At 39.9% G+C, this 17,272-nt stretch overlaps 2 protein-coding genes across 3 annotated transcripts; one reads left to right on the top strand and one right to left on the bottom strand.

Annotated features, from left to right (window-relative positions):
- Positions 1 to 26: 26 nt before the first annotated feature.
- On the bottom strand, positions 27 to 14,495 carry LOC134746602 (2-hydroxyacyl-CoA lyase 1). Of its 2 annotated transcripts, XM_063681030.1 has the most exons (12): positions 14,306 to 14,495; positions 14,022 to 14,131; positions 13,391 to 13,532; positions 12,526 to 12,683; positions 11,127 to 11,273; positions 10,081 to 10,300; positions 8,934 to 9,094; positions 7,148 to 7,333; positions 4,414 to 4,599; positions 3,838 to 3,940; positions 2,250 to 2,382; positions 27 to 1,773 (listed from the first exon to the last, which is right to left on the bottom strand). In XM_063681030.1, the coding sequence occupies exons 2-12, from the start codon at positions 14,067 to 14,069 to the stop codon at positions 1,554 to 1,556; spliced, it is 1,704 nt and encodes a 567-aa protein (XP_063537100.1). In that variant the 5' UTR covers positions 14,070 to 14,131; positions 14,306 to 14,495; the 3' UTR covers positions 27 to 1,553. The 2 variants fall into 2 exon arrangements, with proteins under 2 accessions (XP_063537100.1, XP_063537099.1); XM_063681029.1 differs by lacking the exon at positions 14,306 to 14,495 and having other exon boundaries at positions 14,022 to 14,188.
- LOC134746605 (three prime repair exonuclease 2-like) lies at positions 5,384 to 6,713 on the top strand. The gene has a single exon (XM_063681032.1). It carries the CDS (start codon positions 5,389 to 5,391, stop codon positions 6,232 to 6,234), a length of 846 nt encoding a protein of 281 aa, XP_063537102.1. The 5' UTR covers positions 5,384 to 5,388; the 3' UTR covers positions 6,235 to 6,713.
- Positions 14,496 to 17,272: the final 2,777 nt, after the last annotated feature.

The following is a 17,272-nucleotide window of genomic DNA, read 5'->3' as shown; positions in this document are numbered from 1 at the left end:
ATGATTTATTACGTCATGAATATTATACAATTACAGATAGAAAGTACCTGGGAGACCGAGCTTTGCTCGTAAAACATATAAAAACTCAAAAATGCGCGTTTTCCCTGTAACTTTACCTTACCTTCGCTAGATCGATTTTTCGCCCCCGAAAACCCCATTATTATTTCAACGATTCATCGAAATCGTTAGAGCCGTTTCCGAGATCCCCGAAATATATTTTCATCACACTCGCTCAGTAAATGTGGAATTGCACGCCGGCTTAACGGGAACTATAGAAAAAGCGTTTTCCCTAGGGAGTAATGAAGTTTCTAGTATTTATAATTGTCAGTTTTTTGTCTTTATACTTCATTTTTGTATCGCAAGTGTGATGAAAAACATTGTGTGTATCTAGTGGCGTAATAATATCGCAGACTCGAGTCTATAAATCGCTCCGACAAGCCGTCGCGATTTAACTATACTCTCGTTTGCAATATTTAACTTACGCCCCATGTTGCACCATGTAGTACATTTAGATACAGATGTAGTGTATTTGACTTGTAAAATTGTATTTTATGAATAAAGTATTGAATTGAATTGTATAATTGTTTGCCATCGGTGTTTTTTATATTTTATTTTATTTTCACGGAAACGCACGAACGTGTTATGCTATTTCAGTAAGTCTCAGAATAAGTACTGAGGTTGACAGAAGTAGCATAACAAACGCACTACATCCGTATATATAAGAATTGCTCGTAAAGGTATAAGATATAATAGAAGCCAAATTTTGTCAGTCTCCACTTGTTTTTGTTAGATGCTGCAAATTAATGAAACTGTTTCTATAGGAGCGTAGAAATTACGGCTTTTGACTAAACAAATAAACGCAGCTACGGGTGTTCTTAACATAATTAAATATACATTGCACCATTGTTCTTATCCTTAAACAAAAATAATATACATAATTTACAACCACCTTTTTAACAGTGTTAAGCAACTCTAATTGTGACTTACATTGCACTGTACAGTATAAAATTGTATCAAAATGCCTTATCTCAGTATGTGATTCTAAAGTACAATATTAAAATAATTTTCTGATTTCAATATTTAATTCTAATATCCAACCCAGATATTACATAAATCGTACATTCAATTGGATAAGTATAAATAATGTTTTCACCATGCTTGCGAATAAATAGCTATCAAAGATTCATTGATCGTACTAGATGTCTTAAGAAAAATTTGCGAAACTCGGCGGGCAACTGGGCAAGATTTTTTCAGAGACGTTACGTTATATTACACAATTAATGCGTCTTTGTATCTATTTTAGCTGGTAGGTTAGATATCAGTCTTCCAAATTGATAACCCTGTGAACGTCAAGGACTAAAGGCGTAAGAAGTCGTGCCCGTGGAGCCAAGAACGCTTATAATAAGAGACTATGGCGTACGTTGTGTAAGTAACCTTCAACGTTTCCAGTACGGTTTATTTTATAATTTGTTAGCTTATGCCAGAGATTATGGCGTGTATGACGTTCTTGGGTTTGACAGATGGAGTTCAAAGGGTAGATCAAGGGTAAACGTTTACAGTTTAGACTCAGTGAGCCAGTTGAAGGCCTGCGGTTTCCTGCTGCTGGCTGGGTTGATAAGTATGTTGATGATGCTGGGCCGGTCGGTGACGGCCACGGCGGCCTTGATGGCTTGCTGGATCTCCGGCACGGTCCGGCACAGGTGGCCCGTCTCGCCGAACATCTCCATCATCTTCTCGTAGCGGACTTGCACGCTGAGCGCGGTCGGCGGTGTGCTGGAATAACAAGTAGATAACATGTTTCATGATCTATATCCAGATTGTGGATATTTTTCGTATAAACAATCCTCTTTTGAAGATGGTTAAAAATGTAATGACACGCGGACCATGACCATTTTTTATCATGTCGCGCATACATACTCGAGTAAAGCCATAAAATATTACTTATAAGGAGTTTGACTCACGAAAAAAAACACCAATTGCAAAATTCCGCTGTCAATATATATGTTACCTATATGACATGTTGTGTGCGTGACCTTAACTCTGGTGCCGATATTTAGATACCTATTACATAAGGGATTTCATTTTTGATTGGCTAAAATAAATTTCTACAAACCTCTTGCGTGGCATTACAATACTTAGCGTGGTCAAACTGCGTGCGTACTGTACAGCTCGTGGCACATTACACGTGGGGAGATTTTTGAGCTCTATTCAGGCTTCTATAGTTGTCTAGTTCGTTGGTAGGAACTTACGTCTGCGCGGGGTCGCCGCCGGACTGTATGTCGGCCATGACCTCTTTGTCGAAGCCGCTGTAGATGCCGTTGTTGTTCACGATGATGATGATCACGGGCAGCTTGTAGCGGAACATCGTCTCGATTTCCATTCCTGCACAATATTAAATAAATCTGTAAGACCCAGTGTAATATCTCAATAAGGTATTTGCAGGGGCGTAGCTAGAGGATATGGCGCCCGGGGCAGTCACCAAATTTGCGCCCCCTGACGACTGACTAGTTTCCCTAATGTTGCCTGTTGCCCATTTTGCCCCCCCCCCCCCCCCCTTGGATGGCGCCCGGGGCACTTGCCCCCCTCTGCCCCCCCCCCTCTAGTTACGCCACTGGGTTTGACTACTAGTTTTTTTCGAACTGTCAAAACGATTTTGCTACTATGGAATTTATATGAAACACTAGCATGTGACGTCACAATCAAATTACCTACTCTTTATAGTTTTATACGGGTTTCCAAAAAATTCAATTGTGTCTAACAATAACTGCTGTCTACGTTTCACTATTAATCTTCTGGTGCTTTATTTCTTGCATGGTGTAAAATATAAATTTATTTTAAATACAGTCAAATACTCTTTTACCTAACTCCTTCGACCTGTATGTTAGCTACAAAAAGATTGGCGTGGGTGGGTGCCGTACCCAAAGGGTAAAAACGGGACCCTATTACTAAGACTGCGCTGTCCGTCTGTCCATCTGTCACCAGGCTGTATCTCATGAACCGTCATAGCTAGACAGTTGAAATTTTTACAGATGATGTATTTCTGTTGCCGCTATAACAACAAATACTAAAAAGTACGGAACCTTCGGTGCGCGAGTCCGACTCGCTCTTGGCCGGTTTTTTTTTGTATGTAGGAAAGTCGCCACTGCTGCCTTAAAATAAGGCTGAAGGGGCCAAGGGCGCGAGTTCGAATCGTACTGCAAAATAATTTTAGGAATTTTCAAAAATCTGTTGCTGGTTGACAATGACATATACATATATAGTTTACCCATAGGTATAACACAATTTCAACAAACAATAAACGTACGTGTTTAGGCGCCATTAATTTATTACGTAAGACGACTTGCCAGATTTAGACCCGAGTGGGGGGGGGGGGGGGGCTTCCCTGTAAAAAAAAGGATAGGCCCACCCCACCCCCCTTTTAATATTTATTACGTAAGAATCTGAAGGAAAAATTATTACACATCGGGTTTGTTTTTATTTCGATTTTCAAAGAAACAATTTTAGGAACTTGTTTTGTACCTGCAAGTACAAAAAAATATTTTTTTTGGCAATAATTAACTTTGGCTTTATTTTATAGTTTTTCTTTGTCGGCACTGACACGGATGCGCGCGCTTTTTCGAAGAATCTTTGCTTGCGCATTTTTGCGATCTTACGTAAGAACTACCTATCAAGTCCCTCCCACTCCCCCATAAGAAAAAAAATAGGACACGGTCGACCCCCCCCCTCCCCCTCCCTAAATTGCCTTACATAATAAATGAATGGCGCCTGACGACTTATTCGTATGTGATGTTGGTTAGTATCTATTCTAGGTGCACTAGTATACGGAAAGCGTCTGACCCGAGAAGCCGAAGGCGGAGTCCCCCTCGACGCAGACGACGCGCTTGCCGGGCGCGCGCTCGCGGCACCACTGCGCCGCCGCCACCGCGAACCCGGGGCCCACCTGACATACACATATCATTCCATTATTGAAGGCATCTCTATCACTATTACCATAGAGTAACTTATACTAGAGCGGTACTGTCATAGTAAATTTTGTAACCCCAGTAAATTCACTACCATCTGTCGACACACTTTAAAACTAAAAATGAAGATTTATAAAAATACGATAAATTGTATTTAAATATGGATAAATGATTTTTTATTTGCTTTCACTGGTATGCGTTAAAATTATAAATAACAAACGAAACAGTCGACGCCCTCTATACGAGTGTAGGCCAAAACTAGTGGCGCCATCTGATCGAGAATCAAATTTTCGTGATTTTCGAGGCACGTTTTTTCCTTAGACTGTATCCGTCCGTACCTATTACGTATCTATTACGGAATTATATCTATCTTTGGTATTACCAGGGATCAAGAAATAAGAAAAGCAGATCAAAATAAAAGAAGATGATGAAAGAATTTTGGTTGATGTACCCCCATGGTGCCGAAGGTGCCGGCATCGAGACGATGCCGCGGTAAGTCGTTGAGCAGCAGGCCTCGCCCGATGTCCATCGTATTGGCGCCCTCGCTGACGATGATGGAGTCCTTGGGAATGGCTTCTTGTACCGCCTTGAATACCGCGAAGTAGTTTAGTGGAGTTGACACGTCGTTGGCTTGAGCCTGAGAAAAATATTAATGTTTAAGCCGCTTTACTGGGATACTACAAGTGTAGAAAGTTGCGTTGCGTGAATAAAGTTATAGAATGACCTATTTCTGGTTTATGAAAGGGTTGTTTAATTTTTTTATCAAACCTATGTTGCAAATTTGTATGATGTATTGCGAATTTACCTAATAATACTAATAGTAACACGTTACAAATGGAACCATGCTGATAATGCGATGTTAATGGTCGTGCACATACCATCAAGGTGAGCGATGGTCGAGACTGTAGAAGATCGTAGGAATTTTGTTATAGGTACATAGATATTATTCAAGTAAGAATTTTCTTGTAATAAAGTTATATTAGTTCCTGTAAAAAAATAACTAATCTTTGTAATGTCGTAAAGAACTGAATAAAATAACTAAAGATTTTAAAAATAATAGCTTCCGTAGTTGTTTTACAAAATTTTCACATTATTTTGCAAGCATTATCCTCCTGCATACATGGCGAGTTCACACACCTTATCACTATCAGGCGTACTTGACTGCCCGGGTGATCCCACTCGCGGGAATGACGCATAGCACGATGACCTCATTTGCAATATTTTCTAGCTAAAAGGCCATATCTCAATACCAATTCCATGTGACTCTAAACCTTAACACTATAAGCTATTAGGTCTCAATTTCGAACAAATACATGTTTTCTGATATAGAAGATTGTTAGTTTATTTTTAGCGCTTTATATGCTGGTCTATCAATGTATTGCAAGTCTGGGCGCAGCGAAAATTGTAAACAGTCTCAGTTTAAACAATGACATCAAACGCTACGTACGTATTCATGGACTTAGGGACAGTCAACGATCCCAAAAATAAAAATATAAAATATATAACGGAATTAAGCATGGCAGCGGTCAGAAGAGACAACCTCATAGATTCTGGAGAATTTTACGAGTTTTTGGACGAAGATGACGAATTTAATGGACATCAAAACACGCCTCCTGTTCCAAGAGTCCAACTCAAACTTACGCTCTGCTTCAACCCAGGCCTAGAAGAGCTACTCAATGGAGGTTTCTCAATAACTGAATTGAAACCAGAAAAATCTTTTGACGAATGTTTCGAGTTAATAGACAACTTTCTTGGCATTTTAACGGAGCCTGTGTATTTAGTCGCTCATAATGGGTTCGACTTTGATTTTCCGATATTAAAAAGACATCTAAAGGGCAAGAAATTTTCAAAAGATGTTATGTGTGCTGATACTTTTTATGGCTTCTATGACATATTAGAAAAACAATCAGGAGGTATTGATGCGGGCATAGAAAATACCACAGTCCAACTTGCTAATTCAAATTTAGATGATTCGCCAGAAGGAAGTAAAAAACGCTTGGAAAACCTAAGACAGGCGAATGCTGATAGAGTAAAGAAAAATAACGGATTTCCATGGGGTAAAAAGAAAAATAGACCTGCAAAAAGCTACAAATTGACCGACATATACGAAAGAGTGCTGAAATGTAAGCCTGAAGACGCACACAAAGGGGATATCGACTGTCAACTGATGATACGCATTGCTGTGAAATTGTCTAAGGAGTTTGTGGAGTGGGTGGGGAAGAATCATTCGTCATTTGGGGATCATGTGGAACCTGTTTCGGAGGAAAAATAAATTTTGGAAAAGGTTAAGGCGACTGCAAACGTTGGAACTTGAGTAAGCCACAAGGCATATCTAGTTATCTTTTTGTCTGAGACTAAGAGACTACCTAAAGCTCTAATCAAAGGGTTCAACGGCAAAACTGCTAAGGAGCTTCTAAGGCTCAAAAGATATAAAACCTGCGCAGTGACTAGAATATTGACTGGACACTGTAAGTTGAACAAACACATGTTCCGAATTGGGAAGAAACAGGATGCGACATGCAGGTTCTGCCAGGAATCAGAGGAGACTGCAATGCACATTCTCTGTTCCTGTGGACCACTAATGTCAAAAAGAACCACTTAGGGCGGCACATACTGCAACCCTATGAGGTACAGAACATTACGGCCCAAAGAATCTGGAATTTTCTGGACTCAACGGGCATTAGTAACGAACTTTAAAGGGCCGTCACAATAGATCACTGCTTGGTCGACGTGACACTCACAGGCCCACAACACCCCAACAATAAATAATAATAAAAGAGACTACCTAATTATAAATAGCTTAATCATATTTATACAATAGACATAAATATATTTTTATGACGATTATTTGTTTTATTTTAATACCCTAATGGGGCAATAACATTGAGCACACATCGCTCAGTGTTCATACAGTAACCGTAAGCGGCTACCGCAAATATCGAAATTTCGGTACCTATCTGCTAAGCAATATATTATATTATCTCGAATAAGCAAGAGTGAGAGGGGGCGTTCAAATAAGGTACAAGAATACGATACGGCGCGTTACGGGGGGGGGGGGGGGGCAAAAATAGGAACAGACGGGTCAATGTCCGAAATTATTCGTGGTTAGCGTCCTTTCTTAATACCACCCGACTACTTCTGATTTCACACTATTACGGAATTCTACTGCCCACTTCAATCCTTACCGCTACGAACTCCGTGTTAGCCTTTTGCTTCTGCGCAAGAGCCTGCCACCAGGCGTGCGAGGGAGACAGCGAGAACTTCTTCTCTTTCAGTTTTGTCGACAGCGCTTCAACGAACGGCTGGATGTCCGAGTGTACTGCCACTTCTGATTTCACGCTGTTGTGGAACTCTTCAGGGCTGATGTCCACCTAAAAGTATATGGGTGAATTAGTTGAGAATCATTGCAGATGTCATGAATTTTAATGTGAAAAATTAAGAAAAATAGACCAATGCCACTGAGTAACATCAACATCGTATTCTTATTTTTACACTTGCTCGTAAAAGGTGTTATTTTGTTACTCGTAGCTCGTAGGCGATGCGAACAGTAAATTCAAAATTTCGAGTTAGGGGCTGTAATTTATTTTTTCATTACACTTGCTAGGCGATGCAGTCCGTAAATCCTAAATTTCTACTAGGGATGTAATGTATGTCCGAATTTAGACAGGTTTTTTTTCGTCACAAGTGTGATGAAATAGTAGATTGTGTCACAAGGGAGCAAAATGACATATTTACGGCGAGATCCTAAACGAAGTGAAGGATTCTATAATAGAATCCTGAGCGTAGCGAGGGATTCTAACATAGAATCCTGAGCGTAGTGAGGGATTCAAGTGTTAACGCCCAAGGTGAAAATTATTTTGCTACCATGTGACACATACTGCTTTTCACATCACCTATGAGGAAATTACATACATATATTAGGTTTCAAAAAATTATTATTTTAAGCAAAGATCGCTACGGACAAAGTGCCAAAAATATGTATACACGACCTTAATATAAATTAAATTAAATAATCATTTATTTTCAGGCATGGCCCATAGAAGTGTATAGGTACATACTTCTGGCACTTTGTCCGTATCGATATTTTCAGACGTGACTGTACTGACAAATTAAAAGTACCTACAGCTCATAATTATATACCTAATATATTTTCAAAGACAAAGCAGCAAACACCTAAAATGATACAATGAAAATCAGGTACATTATTTTTGTAGATTTTTCTGGTAACAAATTAGCTCTTACCCCTTTGAACCAAATCTTCGGAAGAACACTATGAAGACTGATATAACTTATATTTATTATTATAAAGTTATTGATTTAAACTAAGTATTAACAAATTTATACACAATACAAAACCGCATAATTATGCTTTGTGAAATATTTGTACAAAACTTTTTAAATTGCATAGACAAGTATGGCTGCGTTTAAGGAGACCTAAAATGTCAAAATAAAAATTAAATTAATGTTTTTTACGTTTCTTTGTAAATATTACGCTAATTAATTAATTTACTTAATTAAAATATGCTATTAATTAATTTAAAATACGCTAATTACATTTATTGTTTACAATTACAACAAAATATTATTTAAGTTAGAAAAATTGTATGCACGTAATCGATTATAAAGAAATTGTAATCGATTATATGCATATATATACTAATTTCATGTCTTTGTGTCAATATTTCATACTGGCAACAAAATGTTCTTGAACAGAAAAGTGCCACTTTGATCCCACCTAGCAGGGAAGAAAAGTTCCCTTTTCGAATAGGTGATGTTAAAAACATTGAGTGTGCCACGGACGGTACAGGAATTACGAACTCGTGTTAATTAAGTTCTCGTCTTCGGGCTTCAATTCACACTCGTTCGTGAATTCAATTACTTATCGTATGTTCGCAAAATAAATTCCAAATTTAAATTGATTTTCTAATGTCTGTTGCAGCTCTCGTGGCGGGACCGTGTTGCTGTTAGTACCTGAATGATTTTGACTTTGGGATCGAAGCGTGGAGTCTGACCAAAGTGTAGCATCCAGTTGAGGCGCGCACCGAGCAGTAGAATGACGTCAGCTTTGAGAAGAGCTTGCGTGCGAGCGGTGGACACGCATTGCATGGAGGTGTCCGGCACTACACCTTTACCTGGGAATTAGTTAATGAACGTTAAAATCTAACATAAACACATTGTTGGTCACGATTGGTGTAACGTCCACTGTTACCATGAGGTGGGCTTGCTTAAATAAAACACAATGTGGTATTTACGTCCACGAGCGGTACGTCTGCTATCCACGCCGTCTACGCTCGTACTGCCGAGAGCGGGCAGACCCGGACCGCCGTGCACATTTATTTATGTATACATTACAATTGGCATTGGACATTCCCACTGAGACCCCCATGAGTATATAAACTTGGACAAGGTTGCTTTTGTCAAAAATGTCACCTAGTTTAAGTTCAATGTCCAAAGGTCACTCAGCTTCAGTGAGGAACTTGGTCAACCTTACAGATTTGCAGTAGTTTCCAGAAAGTTGTAAATATATATCCTCGCAAAATTCATAAAAAATTCACAAGTAGTAAACAAAATGTTTTTTTTTATGGATAGTCCCCACTACTCCTTGTCAACTAGTCCTTGGGATTAGTTGTCAATTAAGCGGACCCCAGGCTTCCATGAGCCGTGGATAAAGCCCGGATAACGCAAAAGAAGACGAGCCCCATAGAAAATTCTACATAGGAAAGGTAACCTAATCAGCAACATCGAGCTACCAGTCCCGCTAACTCCACTATAATTTATTGACTATTACCGTCTTATAACCATATAAATAGGCAAAAAGGGTAATTTATTTATTTATTTACTCTTTATTGTGGATAGATGGGTGGTGGTGGGTGGATAAGGCGAAAAAAATCTACTAGACTACTATCCCAGATCCCAGCCAACTTTACTACTGGTAAGTCTTTGTGACTTACCCATGGGAGTGGGCAGGAAGGGTAACCCAGTACCGGCTACAAGTTTCCGCAGCACGTCCTCAGCTCGGGTGTAGGCAACCTCCTTGCCTACAATGACTAGAGGTCGCTTATCTTTGGCGTTTCTTTCAGTCGAGCGACTAGCCCAGCTAACTTCACTAGTGACTTACCCATGGGAGTAGGCAGGAAGGGTAGCCCAGTGTCGGCCACAAGTTTCCGTAGTGCGTTCTCAGCTTGGGCGTAGGCAGCTCCCTTGCCTACGATGACTAGAGGTCGCTCAGCTTTAGCCAGTAGTTCGGCCGCGCGAGTTACTAACGCTGGGTCGGGGTGGGCTAGCTTCACGGTTTCTGCGTTGTAGAGTTCGGGTACTTTTTCTTCTTCGACTTCGCTCTGAAAGTAAAAGTGATTATGAAAGATTATGTATGACTTATCCTTTTGTTAAAGAAATGGTACGCAGAAGTTCCAGGGTTGGATGTTGGCCGTCTCCACGTAGACAGTACAGGCGAGTCCACCTGACACATGTACACTCACCAGCAGCAGCGTGCCGGGCATGTCGAGGTAGGCGGCGCCGGGCCGGCCGGCACACGCGAGACGCACGGCCTTCTCCACGTGGACGGATCATACGTACTGGCAGTACAGGCGAGTCCACCTGACACATGTACACTCACCAGCAGCAGCGTGCCGGGCATGTCGAGGTAGGCGGCGCCGGGCCGGCCGGCACACGCGAGACGCACGGCCTTCTCCACGTGGACGGATCATACGTACTGGCAGTACAGGCGAGTCCACCTGACACATGTACACTCACCAGCAGCAGCGTGCCGGGCATGTCGAGGTAGGCGGCGCCGGGCCGGCCGGCACACGCGAGACGCACGGCCTTCTCCACGTGGACGGATCATACGTACTGGCAGTACAGGCGAGTCCACCTGACACATGTACACTCACCAGCAGCAGCGTGCCGGGCATGTCGAGGTAGGCGGCGCCGGGCCGGCCGGCACACGCGAGACGCACGGCCTTCTCCACGTGGACGGATCATACGTACTGGCAGTACAGGCGAGTCCACCTGACACATGTACACTCACCAGCAGCAGCGTGCCGGGCATGTCGAGGTAGGCGGCGCCGGGCCGGCCGGCACACGCGAGACGCACGGCCTTCTCCACGTGGACGGATCATACGTACTGGCAGTACAGGCGAGTCCACCTGACACATGTACACTCACCAGCAGCAGCGTGCCGGGCATGTCGAGGTAGGCGGCGCCGGGCCGGCCGGCACACGCGAGACGCACGGCCTTCTCCACGTGCAGCGGGATCAGGCGCGCCGACGGTGGCCGCGCTACGTACTTGCAGTACAGCCGCGACGAGTCTACCTGAGGTACCATAAACTAAGTGAAAACACCTTTGTAGATGCAGTATCAGTACTCATACACCTAGGCTCCCGCTACGTTAAGAGATTGCAATAAAAATGGAGCGAGTGTAAGTTACACAAGTAAAACTTCTACACGCAATTTTCAGCAAAAAAAAATATTAACCAACTTTAAACTAACTTTAATGTTAATGCCCAGTTTCATGTTATTTCAGCAAGTCATTTTAATGTTGTCTTCGGTTACCGCGATAGTTACACATCAAAATAAAACTATGAAAACGCGTTATAATTCCATAGCTTTATTTCAAGTAATTTTAAAATAAGAGCGTAACTTTGATTGTACGGCGGCGGCTAAGTTCTTGTGACTCTTAAATCAGCATTGAAAAGTGGTGCCAACAAACTGTCTTGCAGTTTGGCAGAATAAGTAAATGTAAAATAGGGTTTATTTCGCCAGAATAAATGTTTTTTTTTAATAATATATTTCACTGCAAAACACAAATAGACATTGATGTTCATGTATCAGATTTAAGCTGCCTGGGCATTCACATATAAATATCTGGCCATCTGGGAGACCGAGCTTCGCTCGGAAAACATGTAAAAACTCAAAAATGCGCGTTTTCACCTAGTTATATCGATTTTTCGCCCCCGAAAACCCCCACATAGCAAATTTCATCGAAATCGTTAGAGCAGTTTCCGAGATCCCCGAAATATATATAGAAGAATTGCTCGTTTAAAGGTATAAGATATAATAATTAACAACAGACTTAACTTACAAGCACTTGTAAGAAAAGTTCTTTATAAGGCATAAGGGTGTCAGAAATTATGCGAATTTGTACTCTATCACTTTGAAATAAAGTTCAAAATCAGGTGGAAAATGATTCCCTCTACTTATAAAGGTTATTTAAGTTAGATTATCAGTTTGCATGCCTAAACCTATACCTTGCAATTTAAAATACGAAATATATTCCCTACATGGCTTATTTGTACATTCATTGTGTAATATCTCTATTAGATAACACTAATCTGAATCAATAACTATAGATTAAGATACTTTATCATATCTGTCCTTCTGGTTACCACCTAAAGACAAAATTAGCATTCTGTTTAAAGGTCAATTTACAAATCAACTAAATTTGATATGCATATTGATAGGTACTGTATTTTTTTAAGAAAATGTTTATAGTGATACACAGTGTATCACTCACATAAATATTTTCTTTCAAATACAGTATTTACTACATACTACATTTTGATACCTGTGGCCACTCTTGGAATCCTCCAATGCCCTCATGGTCCTCTGCACAGGAACCAGCAATGACCAGCAATGGCCACGCATTCACCTGTGCGTTGGCCATGCCACCAACACAGTGCAGCAGTCCTGGACCAGACACCGCCAGACATACTCCTGGCTTTCCTGTAGATTGCAGGGTAATTCATATTTAAACAGACATTCCATTAAAATTAACTGTAGTTTTCAAAAGGTATTCTTATCATCCAATAAGGCAGGGTTTCTTTTCGCAGGCACGGACCATTTTCACAATTTTAACAATTCCACAGACCATGGACATGGATGGAAAATAATTTTTTTTTGTTTAAAAAAAAAAATTAAAGTTCAATTATTGTTCACTCATTTTCATCTTTTTATTTTGCCACAAATAAATAGTTTATATTCTAATGAGCAGACACAACCTAACTAAAATTTCATAGTTAAATCAATCAATGGCAATTTTTAATTATCATGAATAATTATGATAACTTTGAAATTCTTACATAGATAAGGTTAAAAAACTAAAAACCGGACAACTGCGAATCGGACTCGCCCACTGAGGGATCCATACTTTTTAGTATTTGCTGTTATAGCGGCAACAGAAATATATCACCTGTCTGTGAAAATTTCAACTGTCTGGCTATCACGGTTCATGACTTTCATGAGATACAGCCTAGTGACAGACAAACGGACAGACAGACAGACAGAGGAGTCTTAGTAATAGGGTCCCATTTTTACCCTTTGGGTACGGAACTCTAAAAATCACATTCAAGATTCAAGATATTTATTCATAAACAATGTCAATTGTGTTTGAATACATACAGTAGAAGCAGAATTCAATCAAAATTAAGTACCTGTGAGGTATCCAATAGCCTGTGCAGCATAAGCAGCAGCCTGTTCATTACGCATTCCAATATACTTGAGCCCCGCCATTTGGAACGCCATTGCGGTCTCTATTACGGGTATACCCACAATACCAAATACATATTCTACACCCTGAAATTACATAGACACAGCATTAATTGCTTCCTCGGTAGGTTTTATACTAGTTCTCAGTCTTTGCAATGGAATTAAAACAAATTGCTGTAGGTTTCCCCAGAAGTAGCTTTAAATACAGTTATTTGTCACATTCACCAGTAATGCTTTCAAAGGAACTGATTATACTTATAGATGATGGAATACTACACTAGATTCATTTTTAAATCTGCGTAATAACTAACTTAAATAACAAAGTATAGAGTAGGAACTTACATCAAAAAATACATTGATTTCATGTTTTGAATGTGAAAGAACACTTTTTTATTACATGGAGTTAATACTTCTTGATAACAAGAATGACTACCTAGTAACAAGTAACGACTTTTTTATGATTATGGACAAAGTTCACTGTTAAGACAAAACTAACCTTACTTTAAGAAGATTTCCTTATAAGTTATAGCTTAGTAAAATAACACATTAATAGTAAAAAAAATAATTGTATCTTACCTGTTTCTTTAAACTTTCGGCTAATATAGTATTCCCGTCGGTCACCATACTTCTGCTTAATTTTGGGCAAACTTGAACCGATTTTCTTAAAGTAACTTGTGCTAAACGACCTAAAAACATGTTTACAGAAACTAACTAAAAAATCCAAGGAGCGGTGCAAAAACACACAATATATTGATCCCAAAATGAAATGAGTAATGACACTGTACTCGTGAAACTCTGAATAAACGTGTAAAGGTATATTATCAATTTATCACAGTTTAATCATGTCATAACAAACTTACTTTTGACAGCGCTAGCGATATATGGTTTACAAGTTTACAAATCGTTCGGCGTATCAGACAACTAATAAACTCTGCGTAGAGAGATTAGTATTATTTGTTATCACAACATTATCATGCTAAGAATTTAATCAAAATTTAACTTTAGAGTTTGTTAAACGCGTAAATTTTGCTTATCACCAGTGTCGGCAAGTTGTTGGTGTTATCATATCATATCTGTCACTTTGACACTTTGACAGCAGTGGACTTACCGCGAAAAACGAAATCGAAATTTCTTTATAAATAAGCATTCGTGTGAAAGAGAGGCAGAAACAGGTATGTAGATAATGTATTTCGATTTTCGTTTTACGCGATAGGGCCAAGCATAGACATAGTATAGTAGTTATATACATGAAACCGAGCGACCAGGGGTAAGAGAAAGAAATATTCATGTATTGACAGCTTAATGTATGGCAGCATAATCCTTTTTCTCTTTCATTCTTATAAATTTCGGTATTTCGCCATCGCCTCCTACCTATGCTGCCATAACCCGACCATGAAAAAAAAACCCGGTCGGTGATAAGGACAAAGCATGGCACTATTTTCTCTTTCCTCTTATAGGAATCGCAATAAGACTATCTTTCTCTATCAAAGAGTGTCAGGCCCTTGGAGCCAAGCCACATATTTTGACTAAGGGCTAGGTGTAGAGTTTGTGAAGTTTAGGGCTTGCAGAGTTGAAGCTTGGCTCTACAAGAGATCTGATAACTTTTTGACAGTGCGAGCCTTATGGTTTCGTCTTGGCAATATTTTACATGAAAATGTTTTTGGTGGGATTTCACTTCTTTTTGTAAGTTGCTTATGACAGTCTTCCATCCCCTAATTTAAAGGGTTAGGGGTGATTTACAATCTGCTTTATACTGATTCCTCAAATACAAACTTCAACCCCCTATTCCCCGCTAACTCCCTTTTCTACCCCCTTTTACGGGGTAAGGGTTTACGGGGTGATTTTTGGGTTGAAAACTATTCTATATCCTCATAACAAAAATAATTATCTCGACACCAAATTTCAACTAAATCGGTTCAGCGGTTATTGATTCCCCATACAAAATTTCACCCCCCTTGTAACACCCTTAGAGGCTAAAAATTTCAAGTTTTAGAGTTTTTTTGTTCTTTGTGTACTAATATACTATCTTACATACCAAATTTCAGCTTCCTAGGACTTCAGGAAGTACCCTAAGGGTTTTGATGATCATCAGTCAGTGACGAAATCGGGTTTTTTTTAGATATGAATAAAATCTAAAGTATAAGATGGTATAAGAGCTATGCAATTGAAAACATTCAAAAAACGACGAAGTGCTCCGAGAAAAGGTAGGTAGTGCCCCCAGAATTTTAAAAATATAATAAGGCTAAGGTGATCTACAAATTTTCTGTGTTTAGCCCGATCCACACTCGTGCGCGATTCGCGGCGGCGGGGCAGATCTGGGCAGATCTCTGCGAAATCGACTCCTCGCGTTCGCGGTTTCGCGCCGCGATTCGCGCATGAGTGTGGAGGGCCCTTTACGAAAAACTATAGTATACTCTGGTAAACCCACTTTATTGTCAGTAGAAAAAGGCGCAAAATTCAAATTTTCAATGGGAGGCAACACTTCCCGCCTACATTTCTATTAGGTAGGTAAGTACGTAATTTGGGTAACAACCAAATCCCTCTAAGTTAGTGTGTCTTACTATTATTATTTATTACTGGATCCGGAAAGGTGCAGCTATTCATTGGCGGACTTCAGAGTGGAAGATCAGCTGAGCAACAGTATACTTACGCATGATTAAACAGTATGACGTCACGCGATGGTTCGAGTTCAGTTCAAGCACGTTCTTTGGCGTGCGTCATATAAAACTGCCAAGTGCGTGTCAGAACACGCATAATGGAGGGTTCCCTACTTTCATACAATAAAAAAAGCCTAGGCATATGGTACGGGCGTAAGAACGAACATGATCGGTTATTATATTTTTTTTTAATTTCTTCATAATTTAGAAACCTTTAAGTTATTTCGAAAGACATCGGATGATGGGCCACACATTGATTATTATTCTTGTTTTTAGGGTTCCATACCCAAAGGGTAAAAACGGGACCCTATTACTAAGACTCCGCTGTCCGCCTGTCACCAGGCTATATCTCATGAACCGTGATAGCTAGACAGTTGAAATTTTCACAGATGATGTATTTCTGTTGCCGCTATAACAACAAATACTAAAAAGTACGGAACCCTCGGTGCGCGAGTCCGACTCGCACTTGGCCGGTTTTTGTTTTCACTTTTAGCTACCTACACGTATGGAGTGCCACGGACACGGACAGACGAACACGAGGAAACTCTGGGTTCCGTTTTAGCCAGGTTGGCTGTGGAATCCTAAAACATCGCATACTCTTACATGTGGGGTGGGTTCGCTTATTTGCGCACAAATGGACAAATGACAATGAGAGGCGTAAAATCAAGGTCTAGGCGATTATCATACGGGGTGCCGCATCCGGAAACCACATCAGTGTGATAAGTTGATAGCCGCCTTAACGTTATTTTTAGCATGATTAGAAAAATAAGAAATTTATTTATGATATATATATGGTAAACGATTTCCGTCGTCCATAGATAACCGCAACACCAGAAGGTTTGTAAGTGCGCTGCGGCATTTAAGATAGGAGTACGCACTTTTCTTGAAGGTTTAAAAAATGAAAAAAAGAAGGGAGGGAAGAAGGAAAATCAATAATATTATCGCACATTGCTAAATTCAAATAACAGAAGAGAGTAGAAATCCCAGAATATGAATCTACTAGAATATGACGATCTTATTATCCGTGAGTCATGCTCATTTCCTTTTTATAATTGTATGCGTTATTTAATCATTAAAACAAAAGACTAAACGTAAAAAGCCGTAGAAAGTCATTAGATAATGGACAAGGCCATTATAATTTTATATAAGAAGGTCAGTTAAAAATAATCT

This window comes from Cydia strobilella, chromosome 13, assembly GCF_947568885.1.
Source record: "Cydia strobilella chromosome 13, ilCydStro3.1, whole genome shotgun sequence".
Taxonomy (NCBI): Eukaryota; Metazoa; Arthropoda; class Insecta; order Lepidoptera; family Tortricidae; genus Cydia; species Cydia strobilella.
Note: the sequence above shows the minus strand (reverse complement) of the source record. Positions and strands in the feature narration are given on the sequence as shown.